The 14710-nt window shown below is 33.2% G+C and overlaps 1 protein-coding gene across 1 annotated transcript; it reads left to right on the top strand.

Moving 5' to 3' along the window:
• The first annotated feature begins 9165 nt into the window (after nt 1–9165).
• On the top strand, nt 9166–9624 carry LOC139902249 (uncharacterized mitochondrial protein AtMg00810-like). The gene is made up of 2 exons (XM_071884893.1): nt 9166–9455; nt 9543–9624. Exons 1-2 carry the CDS (start codon nt 9166–9168, stop codon nt 9622–9624), a joined length of 372 nt encoding a protein of 123 aa, XP_071740994.1.
• The last annotated feature ends 5086 nt before the right edge of the window (nt 9625–14710 follow it).

Raw genomic sequence — 14710 nt, 5'->3', positions numbered from 1 at the left:
TTATTGAATGTTATAAAACTCCTTTACATATGGTTTTCAGCCTTGTATGTTTGGAATACATATTAAACTGCCATTTGTTTCATCTCCTTCTAACACTTTATCAGTGTTTAACATAATACATAGTGATCTTTGGACCTCTCCAATACCTAGCGCATCCGGACATCGTTATTATATTCTGTTTCTCAATAATTATTCTAATTTCTTATGGACATATCCCTTAGGCAACAAATCAGATGTCTTTTCTACTTTTCTTACCTTTAATAATTACATACGTACATAATTTAACAAATATAATCTATCTAATGCTTTCAATTCAACAATAGAACCGAGTACAACAATAAACAATTTCAACACTTCTGCCAAACCAATGGTATGTCTTTCCGCTTCTCATGCCCCTACTCTTCTCTACAAAATGGAAAATCCGAAAGAAAATTATGTGCCATAAATAACATAATTCGGACACTTTTATCTCATGCATCTCTTCCTTTATCCTTTTGGCATCATGCTCTACAAATAGCAACATACCTAATTAACATCATACCTAGCAAACGTCTTCAAAACTACTCACCTACTTAAATACTTTACGGTCGTGTCCCATCTTACTTTCATCTATGCACTTTTGCTTGCTTATGTTATCCTATCTTTACTTCACAAACCATTAATAAACTTCAACCTCGTTCTAAACCTTGCATTTTTCTCGGTTATCCAACCAACCATTGTGGGTATAAATGTCTTTAACTAACTCTTGGAAAATTATCATCTCTAGACACATCATATTTGATGAAAATACATTTCCAAACCCCACTAAGTAATCCACCGTCCACTACAACTCCTGCATCAATATCTCCTAGTCCAAGCCCACTAAATACCCAATCCACTAACTCTCTCACTCTCTCTCTCTCTCTCTCTCTCTCTCTGTCGGTCAACATCTCAGCCCATTGAAGCCTCAGTTCCTCTCGGCTCAAACTCTTCCTCACCTCTAACCCCTATTTATAATTTACAAATTGTGGCGACCCGACCAAAATCGTCATTGACGGCGTCGCTAACCGAGGTCCCGAAACGTGGTCGTAGTCCCTATATGAGACTCGTTTGACCAAAATTATGTCGCATTCATTTGAAACGTACAAGACTTGCAAAGTTTAGTTTACAAACAATTCGACAACAAGTTTAAGATTACAAAAATTGTAAAGTATAAATGACATAACTTGCGACATAATATAAGTTGAAAATCACAGTTGCTATAAATAGCGTAAGTATGTAAACAATATGTTTGAATCTAAAGGTACTATCACAAGCGTATGTATGTATGTATGCTTGACCCCAAGCAAGAAATCAGAGTGTATGCATGTATGCTCGACTCCAAGCAAGTATGAGTGTACGCGGAAGCATGTATCAAATAGCCAAGTATGAACCTGAGAAACATATAGAAAACTGTCAACGAAAAACGTTGGTGAAATCATAGGTGTTTGTAATAAACGTTGTTTTTGAACCACAAGATTTAGTATTCCCATAACGTTGATTATCATAATCGTTTGCATTCCAAAAGTATTGTTCGCGAGCACCCAATTATCAAGACTTAACGTTTCCTTCCATAGAACCCCATCACAATAGTGTTAGAACATACACTGTTTCTCGAAAATATATTTCATCCGTAGACGGTAGCGAACCGTCCGTAATGAGGGTTTGTCAAACCCGTATGGCCACACAATATAAGTTCTCGCTTACACCCTGAAAGTGTAACTAATGATAATCGAATTGAGGATTTTTGTTCTAACTCGCTGTGGAATGTTTGTTTTCCTTGTACTTGTGTTCAAAGTATAAAAGTAAGTAGTACAAAATGTAACAAAGTATATGTTTCTCAGCCCACAATTTAAAAGTATAAAAAGTTGTTGAAAAGGTGGGACTATGATCTCACCTCGAGTGCACGAGTATAAAAGTACTTCACAAGTAAACATGTGCATGATAGTTGCTTAGCCTTGACCTAAACAAGTAAGTTGTATCAATTAACCGGTTACGACACAAGGTCGGGCGAAATGTGTTCAATTAGTCCTATGGCTCGTTACGACTCGAAAAGTATAGCATGTGAATCACGTTGTCAAGTTTCATGCAAGAATCAAGTATAAAAGAAAGACTAGAACGATTGCATAAGTGTTTAGTTAAGTTTGACTAAAAGTCAAACTTGGTCAAAGTCAAAGTCAACGGGGTCGGGTCGGGTATCCGACAATTTTTCTAAGTTATATAATCATATATGAGCATGTTGGCCAAGTTTCATGTTAATCGGAGGTCCATAGCATATCAAACATTTTACGTCAAATGACCAAGCAAAACAGCCCATTTTAGTGTATCAGGACGGTGTCCCAAAATCAGGACGGTGTCCCAATATGAAGAGTGGGACGGCGTCCCAAAATCAGGACGGCGTCCCAATATGAAGAGTGGGACGGCGTCCCAAAAGTCAGGACGGCGTCCCAATTGGCATCCAGGGTCTGTTTGCTGAATTCCTCAAATGGACGAACCAAAACACAAACAATCACATTTTATGATCTGCAAACAATTAGAACATGTATTTTATATCATCGGAAAGCTATTTCGACAAGGAATACAACTAACCACATATCATTAATCAAAATCATCATTTAAGACAACAGAAACCTCGTTGAATGGTCGTTAAGCGTTCAAAATCAAAGTTTAGGTTCATCAAATGCATTTCAAGTTCCGGGAATCCAATTTATACATATGATATGCCGTTTTGAAGGTAATCAAACATGTAATACAACTAAACACTTATTAATACATTAACGAGCATTCAACGCATCAAAAGTTCGTTTTAAAGCTATCAAACCCTAACCAAAAGTTCACAAAATCAATAATCACGTTTATGAAGTTTCTTTAATCAATCTATACATCAACATGAAGCTAATGATGCTAGTAACACTTTTAAAACATGAAATTTAACAATCTAACACATTTGATCATCCAAAATCAAAGATTAAGCATACACTTTTCATTTTCAAGCTAGTTACACCAAAACATCAAGATCGAGCATACAAATCATATATTCATGTTATACACGAGCCATAGACACTAACTAACAACATTTCAAGTCAAAAACACGTATTTAAAGAAGTCTAGAGTTTTAGAAATGTTACCCAAAATCAATGAAGTTAGTATCAAATCGTAGAGGATGATGAGAGGATCAAGAATATGTAGTTTGTTTTAATGTTTGCTTGCTAAATCGAAATTAGATGATGAATCTTTTGTTTGAAGGTTGAGAGAAAAGATGGAAGTAATGAAGATGGTGGAGATGAAAATGAATGGAGGAGGATGGAGTTGACTAGTTGACCTAGTCAACTAGTTTGGCTCTTTGGCGAGTTTAGTCCCTCAAGTTTGTAGTCGGGTGCGGGAATTAACCGATCAAATATTTTTAAAACGCAAGTTAACGAGAGATGTTGTAATCGAGTAACGGGATTATCAAGAACATTAGTTAACGAAGTGTACGAATATAGGTGACGAAAGATGTTATTAAAAAAAAGACGGCGTTAAAATAAATTTAACGGAAAAACGCGGGATGTTACATTACCTACACCTTAAAAGAAATTTCGTCCCGAAATTTAGTTGGAAGTAGTAGTCGTTGTTTCTTCCTCGAGATCTTGCGTTATCGGTTCTACGAATAAGTGAAGGTACTCCCTCGGGTATTTCAACGAACTTCGACAGTCGTGATTTTACGTTGGTTTAAAGTTTGGTTCCACGATTTATAGTCTCAACCGGTCGTCCTTGGTAGTGAGGTTTATCGTTGATAGTAAGTTCATCGAAGAGGATAACAAGTTCTTGTCTCGCAAGACACGCCTTTAAGTTTGATACACAGAATGTAGGATGAACGGAATTTGTTTGAGTCGGAAGTTCGAAGCGGTAAGCAACGGGCACAACACACCCCAAAATTTCAAAAGGACTAAAAACATCGCGGATATAGCTTTCTACGTTTCCGAAATGGACTACACCTTTTCAAGGTGCGACTTTTAACGTCACGCGGTTTTCCACATGGAATTTAAAAAGTTTACGTCTAACAGTGGCATAGCTCCTATGGCGACTACGGTCGTCTCGAGCCTTTCTGAGGTTAAAGAAGTTTCTTGGTTGTTCCATGAATTAGCTCGGGTTCGGTGGTTTGATTATCATTAACTTGGTTCTACAAAAGGAGAATGACGTTTCCGGTCACATAAGATTTCAAAAGGTCTGACGTTAAGACTTGAATGATAACCATCGGCGTAAGAGAATTTAGTAAAGGCAATGACTTTTCTCAAGAAATTTTGAAGTCGATAACACGAATTCGTTTTATGATTTCCAAGGTTTGAATCGTATGTTTGTTTGGCCCTTCGAGATGCGTTGATGTGTTGTACTCATGTTTAAACGTGGTCCCGAGGCTTTTCGAAAAGCACTCCGAAATCTAGAAGTGAAACAAGAATCTCGATCTGAAATGAGGTACATTTCTGTAAGGTATGTTTGAACGGGTACATCAGGACTCGAAAACGTTAGTTAGAACAAATTTCTCAAGAAATTTGCGTCGCGAAAGATTTATCTGTTTCCAAAAACGTTTGTCGGAGCAAGTTCTCATCGGTCTCTGAAAACGTTCGTCGGGGCTATTCACCCTCGAGGCGAGTACTAGTATAACGTGAAGAGTCTATCTCTCCATTGAAAATTTAGAATCAAAGATTTCCTTATACGGAAGTACGAGTGTAATACGAGAGAAGTTTCCACCTCGGTGTGAGCATAACAGGTATATTGTAGTTCGTTGATAAAACTGTGCGAGGACGAGATAGTATTCATGTATAACGTATGTTTGAAGTTGAAAGAATTCGTCATTCATTCGGAAGCATAAATATGGTTCGACAATATTCGAAGGTGTGTCCCCGGTATGGTTGTTGTCAGTACTTTCGGAGTTTTCAGATGTCCAAACATGAATAGATGAAGTCATGTACATGGCACATGGTGGTGTTTAGGTTGATCGAGTCTAACCACCATCACGTGTCACTAGAACTTTGGTATGTCTTACCGTAATATAACCACGTTGATCGAGTGTCGTTATATTACGCTAACTCATACCTCCATTCCCACATCACTCTATAACATCAAGTTCGTGTAACTGTGAAGATCTAGAATGAACAAAGTGTAACGACGTCTCAAACGTGACTCGTATTAAATCGAAAGAATTTCTGCAATTCTAAAGAAGCGTTCCCCGAGGGAAGTGTATAAATGTTTGTTCACGTCAATGCGGTTCGAGTCAGATAATAACGTATTCAGGTATGAAAAGAGTAACGAGTCATGATAATGAGTAGTACGCAACCGTAGTGATAAATAGTGATGGCGATACTCATCTAGAGTGGTGGTGGTAACTTTACAACACTCGTGGATAGTACGCTGAGACGGGGTGGATAACAACCAAGGAGTCAGAATTCCCGAACTAGAGTGACTAACGAAGTCGTGGTCATCCGTACGCGTATAAACCTTGAATTCACGTGTGTTACCAAAAAGTGGCGGAATACGAGTTCGTATGATGAAGGTTGGGTACCATTAAAAAGTTTGCCTAAGAATGATTCAAGTATAATGCACAAGTTGTCAAGTAAGTGCTATCTATAGCAATGTATGTCAGAATGCAATGGCTAACTATCCGGTTGTAGTCTAGATTCACTAATGCGTCCCAACGACTCTGTCAGACATACTAATGCACATCCTAGTTCCCTACAACCAACGCTCTGATACCATCTGTGGCGACCCGACCAAAATCGTCATTGACGGCGTCGCTAACTGAGGTCCCGAAACGTGGTCGTAGTCCCTATATAAGACTCGTTTGACCAAAATTATGTCGCATTCATTTGAAACGTACAAGACTTGCAAAGTTTAGTTTACAAACAATTCGACAACAAGTTTAAGATTACAAAAATTGTAAAGTATAAATGACATAACTTGCGACATAATATAAGTTGAAAATCACAGTTGCTATAAATAGCGTAAGTATGTAAACAATATGTTTGAATCTAAAGGTGCTATCACTAGCGTATGTATGTATGTATGCTTGACCCCAAGCAAGAAATCAGAGTGTATGCATGTATGCTCGACTCCAAGCAAGTATGAGTGTACGCGGAAGCATGTATCAAATAGCCAAGTATGAACCTGAGAAACATATAGAAAACTGTCAACGAAAAACGTTGGTGAAATCATAGGTGTTTGTAATAAACGTTGTTTTTGAACCACAAGATTTAGTATTCCCATAACGTTGATTATCATAATCGTTTGCATTCCAAAAGTATTGTTCGCGAGCACCCAATTATCAAGACTTAACGTTTCCTTCCATAGAACCCCATCACAATAGTGTTAGAACATACACTGTTTCTCGAAAATATATTTCATCCGTAGACGGTAGCGAACCGTCCGTAATGAGGGTTTGTCAAACCCGTATGGCCACACAATATAAGTTCTCGCTTACACCCTGCAAGTGTAACTAATGATAATCGAATTGAGGATTTTTGTTCTAACTCGCTGTGGAATGTTTGTTTTCCTTGTACTTGTGTTCAAAGTATAAAAGTAAGTAGTACAAAATGTAACAAAGTATATGTTTCTCAGCCCACAATTTAAAAGTATAAAAAGTTGTTGAAAAGGTGGGACTATGATCTCACCTCGAGTGCACGAGTATAAAAGTACTTCACAAGTAAACGTGTGCATGATAGTTGCTTAGCCTTGACCTAAACAAGTAAGTTGTATCAATTAACCGGTTACGACACAAGGTCGGGCGAAATGTGTTCAATTAGTCCTATGGCTCGTTACGACTCGAAAAGTATAGCATGTGAATCACGTTGTCAAGTTTCATGCAAGAATCAAGTATAAAAGAAAGACTAGAACGATTGCATAAGTGTTTAGTTAAGTTTGACTAAAAGTCAAACTTGGTCAAAGTCAAAGTCAAAGTCAACGGGGTCGGTTCGGGTATCCGACAATTTTTCTAAGTTATATAATCATATATGAGCATGTTGGCCAAGTTTCATGTTAATCGGAGGTCCGTAGCATATCAAACATTTTACGTCAAATGACCAAGCAAAACAGCCCATTTTAGTGTATCAGGACGGTGTCCCAAAATCAGGACGGTGTCCCAATATGAAGAGTGGGACGGCGTCCCAAAATCAGGACAGCGTCCCAATATGAAGAGTGGGACGGCGTCCCAAAAGTCAGGACGGCGTCCCAATTGGCATCCAGGGTCTGTTTGCTGAATTCCTCAAATGGACGAACCAAAACACAAACAATCACATTTTATGATCCGCAAACAATTAGAACATGTATTTTATATCATCGGAAAGCTATTTCGACAAGGAATACAACTAACCACATATCATTAATCAAAATCATCATTTAAGACAACAGAAACCTCGTTGAATGGTCGTTAAGCGTTCAAAATCAAAGTTTAGGTTCATCAAATGCATTTCAAGTTCCTGGAATCCAATTTATACATATGATATGCCGTTTTGAAGGTAATCAAACATGTAATACAACTAAACACTTATTAATAACATTAACGAGCATTCAACGCATCAAAAGTTCGTTTTAAAGCTATCAAACCCTAACCAAAAGTTCACAAAATCAATAATCACGTTTATGAAGTTTCTTTAATCAATCTATACATCAACATGAAGCTAATGATGCTAGTAACACTTTTAAAACATGAACTTTAACAATCTAACACATTTGATCATCCAAAATCAAAGATTAAGCATACACTTTTCATTTTCAAGCTAGTTACACCAAAACATCAAGATCGAGCATACAAATCATATATTCATGTTATACACGAGCCATAGACAATAACTAACAACATTTCAAGTCAAAAACACGAATTTAAAGAAATCTAGAGTTTTAGAAATGTTACCCAAAATCAATGAAGTTAGTATCAAATCGTAGAGGATGATGAGAGGATCAAGAATATGTAGTTTGTTTTGATGTTTGCTTGCTAAATCGAAATTAGATGATGAATCTTTTGTTTGAAGGTTGAGAGAAAAGATGGAAGTAATGAAGATGGTGGAGATGAAAATGAATGGAGGAGGATGGAGTTGACTAGTTGACCTAGTCAACTAGTTTGGCTCTTTGGCGAGTTTAGTCCCTCAAGTTTGTAGTCGGGTGCGGGAATTAACCGATCGAATATTTTTAAAACGCAAGTTAACGAGAGATGTTGTAATCGAGTAACGGGATTATTAAGAACATTAGTTAATGAAGTGTACGAATATAGGTGACGAAAGATGTTATTAAAAAAAAAGACGGCGTTAAAATAAATTTAACGGAAAAACGTGGGATGTTACACAAATGAGTACCAATATCTACTCCACCACAATATCGTCCAACTCCAGTAGCTCCCAACATAATTCTTCCTCATCAATATCTCCAGATTCTACATCAACATCTCACTCTCAAAACAACTCTAATACTTCTGATCATGACAGTCCTCTTCCTCCTACACGCACCATCACTACACGAAGCATGACCGGTATTTACAAACCAAAAATACCTTTCAATATTTCGACCACCACTACCATCTCTGTCATTTCTAAAACACTTAAAGATTCTATTTCGGACCAACATTGGAACATGGCCATGGTTGATGAATATAAGACTTTAATGGAACGTAATACTTGGCTACTTGTACCACGGACACCTGAAATGAAAATTATTCGAAGCATGTGGATTTTTAGACATAAATTGAAATCATATGGAACACATGAAAGGTATAAGGCTCATGTTGTAGGTGATGGTTCGCTCTCAAACTATTGGTATTAACTGCACCGAAACTTTTAGTCCCGTAGAAAAACCTGCCACTATCCATATTGTTCTATCTATTGCCTTGTCCAAGTCGTGGAACATAAATCAACTGGATGTGAAAATACTTTTTTTCACGGTACTTTAAAATGAAACTATGTATATGCATCATACCATATGGGTTTCGTGATCCATACAAACCCGATCATGTATGCCTACTTAAAAATTCACTTTACGGGCTCAAACAAGCTCCACGGGCATGGTACCAGCGGTTTGCAAAATTTACGCGTTCTATTGGTTTTACACATAGTCAATCCGACCACTCACTCTTCGTGTACACTCAATGCTCACAAACTACCCATCTCTTGCTTTATAATATGGATGACATCCTCCACCATGCTACGTGCCACCCTGATGAATCTTTTCTCTCCTGAATTTTCATTGAAAGATCTTGGACCACTTGACTATTTTTTGGGCATCACGGTTACACCAAATGTGAATGGCTTGTTTTCAAGCCAACAGACATATGCACATGACATTCTCATGCGAGCAGGTATGAAACATTGTAATACAATTAAAACCCCGGTGGACACAAATGGCAAGCAAAGCATTCATTCGGGTTCCTCTTATTCGAATCCTACCGAATACAGAAGCCTGGAAGGTGCCTTACAGTACTTAACTTTTACTCGACCCGACATCTCATATGCTGTTCAACAAATTTGTCTCCATTTTGTGGTACTTTGACAATCGGTTTACAGGTTACTAAAAGTTCAATCTCCTTACTTGTGTCATATACGGATGCCGACTGGGATGGTTGCCCGGACACCAGAAGCGAAATGACCCGTTCATATCCATTATAAACGATTCACAATAGTTGATTACATCGCGAGGTATTTGACCTATATATGACACATTTTACAAACATTGCATTCATTTTTAAAAGACAAACTTTCTTTTCATCGAAAGTTGACGGCATGCATACCATTTCATAATACATTCAACTATAATTGACTTAATAATAATCTTGATGAACTCAATGACTTGAATGTGGCGTCTTTCGAAATATGCCATGAATGACTCCAAGTAATATCCTTAAAATGAGCTAATGCACAGCGGAAGATTTCCTTAATACCTGAGAATAAACATGCTTTAAAGTGTCAACCAAAAGGTTTGTGAGTTCATTAGTTTATCATAATCATTCATTTCCATCATTTTAATAGACCACAAGATTTCATATATTGACACGCATAACTCGCGAATTAAAATTCATTCATATGGATTGAACACCTGGTAACCGACATTAACAAAATGCATCTAGAATATCCCCAAAATATAAACATCGAAGTACTAAAGCAGTACAAATTCTCTGACTGGGGCTTGTCAAGGCCCATAGTTCTATCTTTAGGATTCGCGTCAATTGGTGGCAATTATAATAAACATCAATTCTTAGGCTACCAAGTTCAACAAGGGCGATATCCGGTATAATAATTCAACCATAGAATGTAGTTTCAAGTACTTGTGTCTATTTCGTAAAATAGTTATAAAAGCAGCGCATGTATTCTCAGTCCCAAAATATATATATAAAAAGGGAGTAATGAAACTCACAATACTGTATTTTGTAGTAAAAATACATATGACGATATTGAATAACTGAACAATGTAGAGTTGACCTCGGATTCATGAACCTATATCATTTGTATATATATTAAAACATATAATCGTAATCGAACAAACTTATATATATTATTAGTAATGATATAATTTTTATATTAATAAATTATATGTTATTTTATATATTTAAATAAATAACAATTTTAATATAGTTAAGTTTTATATTATATATCTTTTTATATAAACAATCTTTTGTTTACATAATATAGTTATAATAATACTAGAATAAGTATAATGATAAAAATAATAATTTTCTTAATAATAATATTGATAGTATTAATAATATTTTTTATAAAAAATATACATATTTAAAGAAATGATACTTTTTAGTAATGATTATATTAATTTTTAATAATAACAGTACTCGTTAATGATAATCATTTTAATAAAAGTGATAATATTACTAATAATACTTATGTCTATATTAATAATTCTAATAATTATAAAATGATACTAATACTAATATTATAATTATGTTAATAATAAAAGTTCTAATATTTATAAAATGATAATAATAATAATAATAATAATAATAATAATAATAATAATAGTAATCATAATCATAATAGTGATAATAATACTTAAAATAATAAATCTGGTAATATTATTAATAATACTTATAATAATAATGTGATAAAGTTAATAATAATGTTAATAACGATAATAACAATAATACTTAAGGACAATACTAAAATGATAATATTATCAATGATGATAATATTTATAAGGCTAGTAATAATAATACTAATAATATAATACTAGTAATAATGATAATGATATTAATAATTATATTAATGATAGTCATAATAATATTAATGTTAATAATAACATTACTTATCATAACAATAACAATAACAATAATAATAATAACAATTAGTAACAACAACAATAATAATAATAATAATTATTATTATTATTATAATAGTAATAATAATAATAATAATAACAAAAATAATAATAACAATTAGAAGACTACCTTTTAAAGCCATTTAAAAAAATAAATTGCCCCAAGCCGGGCTCGAACCCGTGACCCCTCGCTAACCCGAACCTTCCCTTAACCAATCCTCTGTCTCAATTTATCTGATGAAACTCTTACCCCATTTATCTTTAAACCAATTACTTCTGTGTTACTTCTCCTTCTCAATTCAAACGGCCACAACCCGATGAATCATAACACTCAATGATTTTGGTTCTTCAATAGAGTCAGAGGTAAACAATATTTATTGTTTGTATTTAACAGAAATGAAAGAAAAAAAAGGAACAAAAATCAAATAACCTGTTGTTGTGTTCATGAAGGAAGAAAAAAAAAATTTATAACTCAAACTTTGATTTCAAAATTTAGACAGGTTATGATTCCTACATGGAATAGGTCCTAAATCGTTCATATTAGGGATCGTCAGTTGAACTTGATTTATCAAAACGGTAACGAATTTCGCGAAGAACCATTTAGTTGACTTTTTGACTCCAATCTTTGACTCCAAAATTTGCGATCAATAAGAGGAATTGGATAATCAAACTTTGCAGATAGTTTGAGTATAGGATTCTTAACAAAATAGCAATTTTAGTTTTTAATAATTGATTCAAAAAGGAGTTTTAAATTAAAACCTGTCGTGACAGAGGAACCAAATTCGTTTCCCATTTTCTGTTTAATAGCAGCAAATAATAATAATGTGAAGGTGAATGAATGAAGCAGCAATTCAAGAATTGATATAAGTTGTTTTGTTGTGAAGATAGACCTCGACGGAAAATCACGAGTAAGCAGGAAGCAGAAGAAAAGAATAAAACTATAAAGAAAAAAAATTGATGGGAAATATACGCGTTTTTATATCTGCTTTTAATATTATAATGATTAATTTATGTTAATAATTAATAAATATAATAATAAATATAATTCCATTAATATTAATAACATTAATAAAATACTAATAATACAATAATAATAATAATAATATTAATGATAATAATAATAATACTAATAATGATATAAATAATTAAAATTTTGATAATAATAACTTTTAAATTCATAACAATAATATTATTATTTAATATTCATAATACTAATTATAATAATACTATATCAATTTATATATTTCAAACTTCATCTCTATGTATTATATATTATAATAGTACAATTAATAATATTAATATTAATATTAATATCAATGAATAATAGTGAGAGTAATAATAATAATAATATTGATATAATACTATATCTAAACTTGATATTATATATTATTAATTATGTAACATTTAATAATCATTTGATGGATTATGTAGTAACCTTTATTGAATATTTATTATTTATAAATTTTATATATTATAATATTCATATAATATTAATTGTGTACAGAATTCATATATATATTTATATATATATTTTACTAATATCTTATTTATTTTGTAAATTACTTTACATGTTTAAATCAAATGATTAAATGGTATTATATTAATACAAATTAATGTATATATATATATATATATATATATATATATATATATATATATATATATATATATATATATATATATATATATATATATATATATATATATATATATATATATATATATATTTACATATATATATTTATTTACATGTTTATTTACACGCAATTGTTCGTGAATCATCGGGAATAGCCGAAGGTCAATTGAATAAATGAAACAGTTCAAACTTTTTGAGACTCAACCTTACAGACTTTGCTTATCATGTCGGAAACATATAAAGATCAAGTTTAAATTTGGTCAGAAATTTTCGAGTCGTCATAGTACCTACCCGTTAAAGAAATTTCGTCCCGAAATTTGATCGAGGTCATCATGGCTAACAATAAAAATGTTTTCATGGCGAATATGAGTTGATAAATAGAGTTTTATCAACATTGAGTAATATTGAAAAAATAATTCAATTACTCGAAGAGTACGAATGAAGTTATCACTAAATAGTGAAATGAGAAAGACAAGTTTCATCATAACTTTTGACTAGTCATGGTTGAATTTAGAAAATAGGATGCGTCTTAACTTTTGACGTTGTCTTGGTTGAATTCCGGAATTCAAGGGATTTAAAGAAAATCTTCGAAATCTAAAAGATTTGATTCTTCGGTGAGTAAGGAAATTAAGATCTCTATAATTAAATACGGTGATCTGCCTCGATTACTCTGTCTGATATTTCCATTATAAATTAAACTCTTCTGATCCATTATTCTCACCATTCCTATACTTTCTTTCTTAATTCATACATTCAAAAGATTGTGAAAATGATTAATCCCGTTCTAATCCTTGATATTTTCCTAATTATCATTTCTGTTATCCTTCTTTTCAATCTTCCACCAGAAAAATCTGTTTACTTCTACTATTACCTTGGGGTGATACTATTCTTAATCCTACAGTGTATTTATACTTCTATTCTTATTAATATCCACGGTTTGTAACCTCCGTGTTGTTATTGGACTTTATATTTTTCTCATATATTTTGGAGCTCTTTGCCTTTTTATTCTCTTCTCGACCTCTAGTAACGCGAGTAATGTTCCAGAATTTGTAAGTATGGAGTTTCGAATGAACTTAATGTTCTAAACAAGAAAGAACGAAATAGCACGATTTGATTTGTCAAATTACCAGAATCAATGGTAATAGAACTATCAAGAATATACTTTCTTGATATGTTCAGAAGTTAAGCAGAATGAAAGAGTTATGTAACATGGCACATGATGACGTTATGATCTATGAATCATCACGTCCCATTAGAAACTCAGCATGACTTACTGTAATATAATTACATTGATCAAGTGTCATTATATTATACTAATTCATGCATCAATTTCCAACACTACTTCAAAATCATTCACAATTTAAACTCTAAGTTTTCAGAGGTTTAGAAACTAAAACAGTTTTCCTTTATGATATAACACAGATAGCGCGGATTGATAATTAATATCGAGCAAGAATATTTATGAAGATATCTTCAGAAATATAGAGGATATTTATAATGAAAGATATGATAGTATCTTATAATTCTACAATCAAAATGTGATGAAGAAATTCATTCATAATGATTTAGAACAATTACGGAACAAGGTATTCGCTAAAGATTTCATCAGAAACAGAATCATCAGGATTCTTTATGTACAAGTTTAGTCCTTGTGATTTGTTCAGAGTCTCCTTCATGGTTTGCTCAATCCGTTTTCCAGTACAAATTTTCCATTGAGTGTTTCCAACACTCCATTCTTTATTACCAAACTTTGGACTGTTAAGGCAGTCTTCA

The sequence above is a fragment of the Rutidosis leptorrhynchoides genome, chromosome 3 (assembly GCF_046630445.1).
Source record: "Rutidosis leptorrhynchoides isolate AG116_Rl617_1_P2 chromosome 3, CSIRO_AGI_Rlap_v1, whole genome shotgun sequence".
NCBI lineage: Eukaryota > Viridiplantae > Streptophyta > Magnoliopsida > Asterales > Asteraceae > Rutidosis > Rutidosis leptorrhynchoides.
This window is presented reverse-complemented; position numbering and strand designations above follow the sequence as displayed.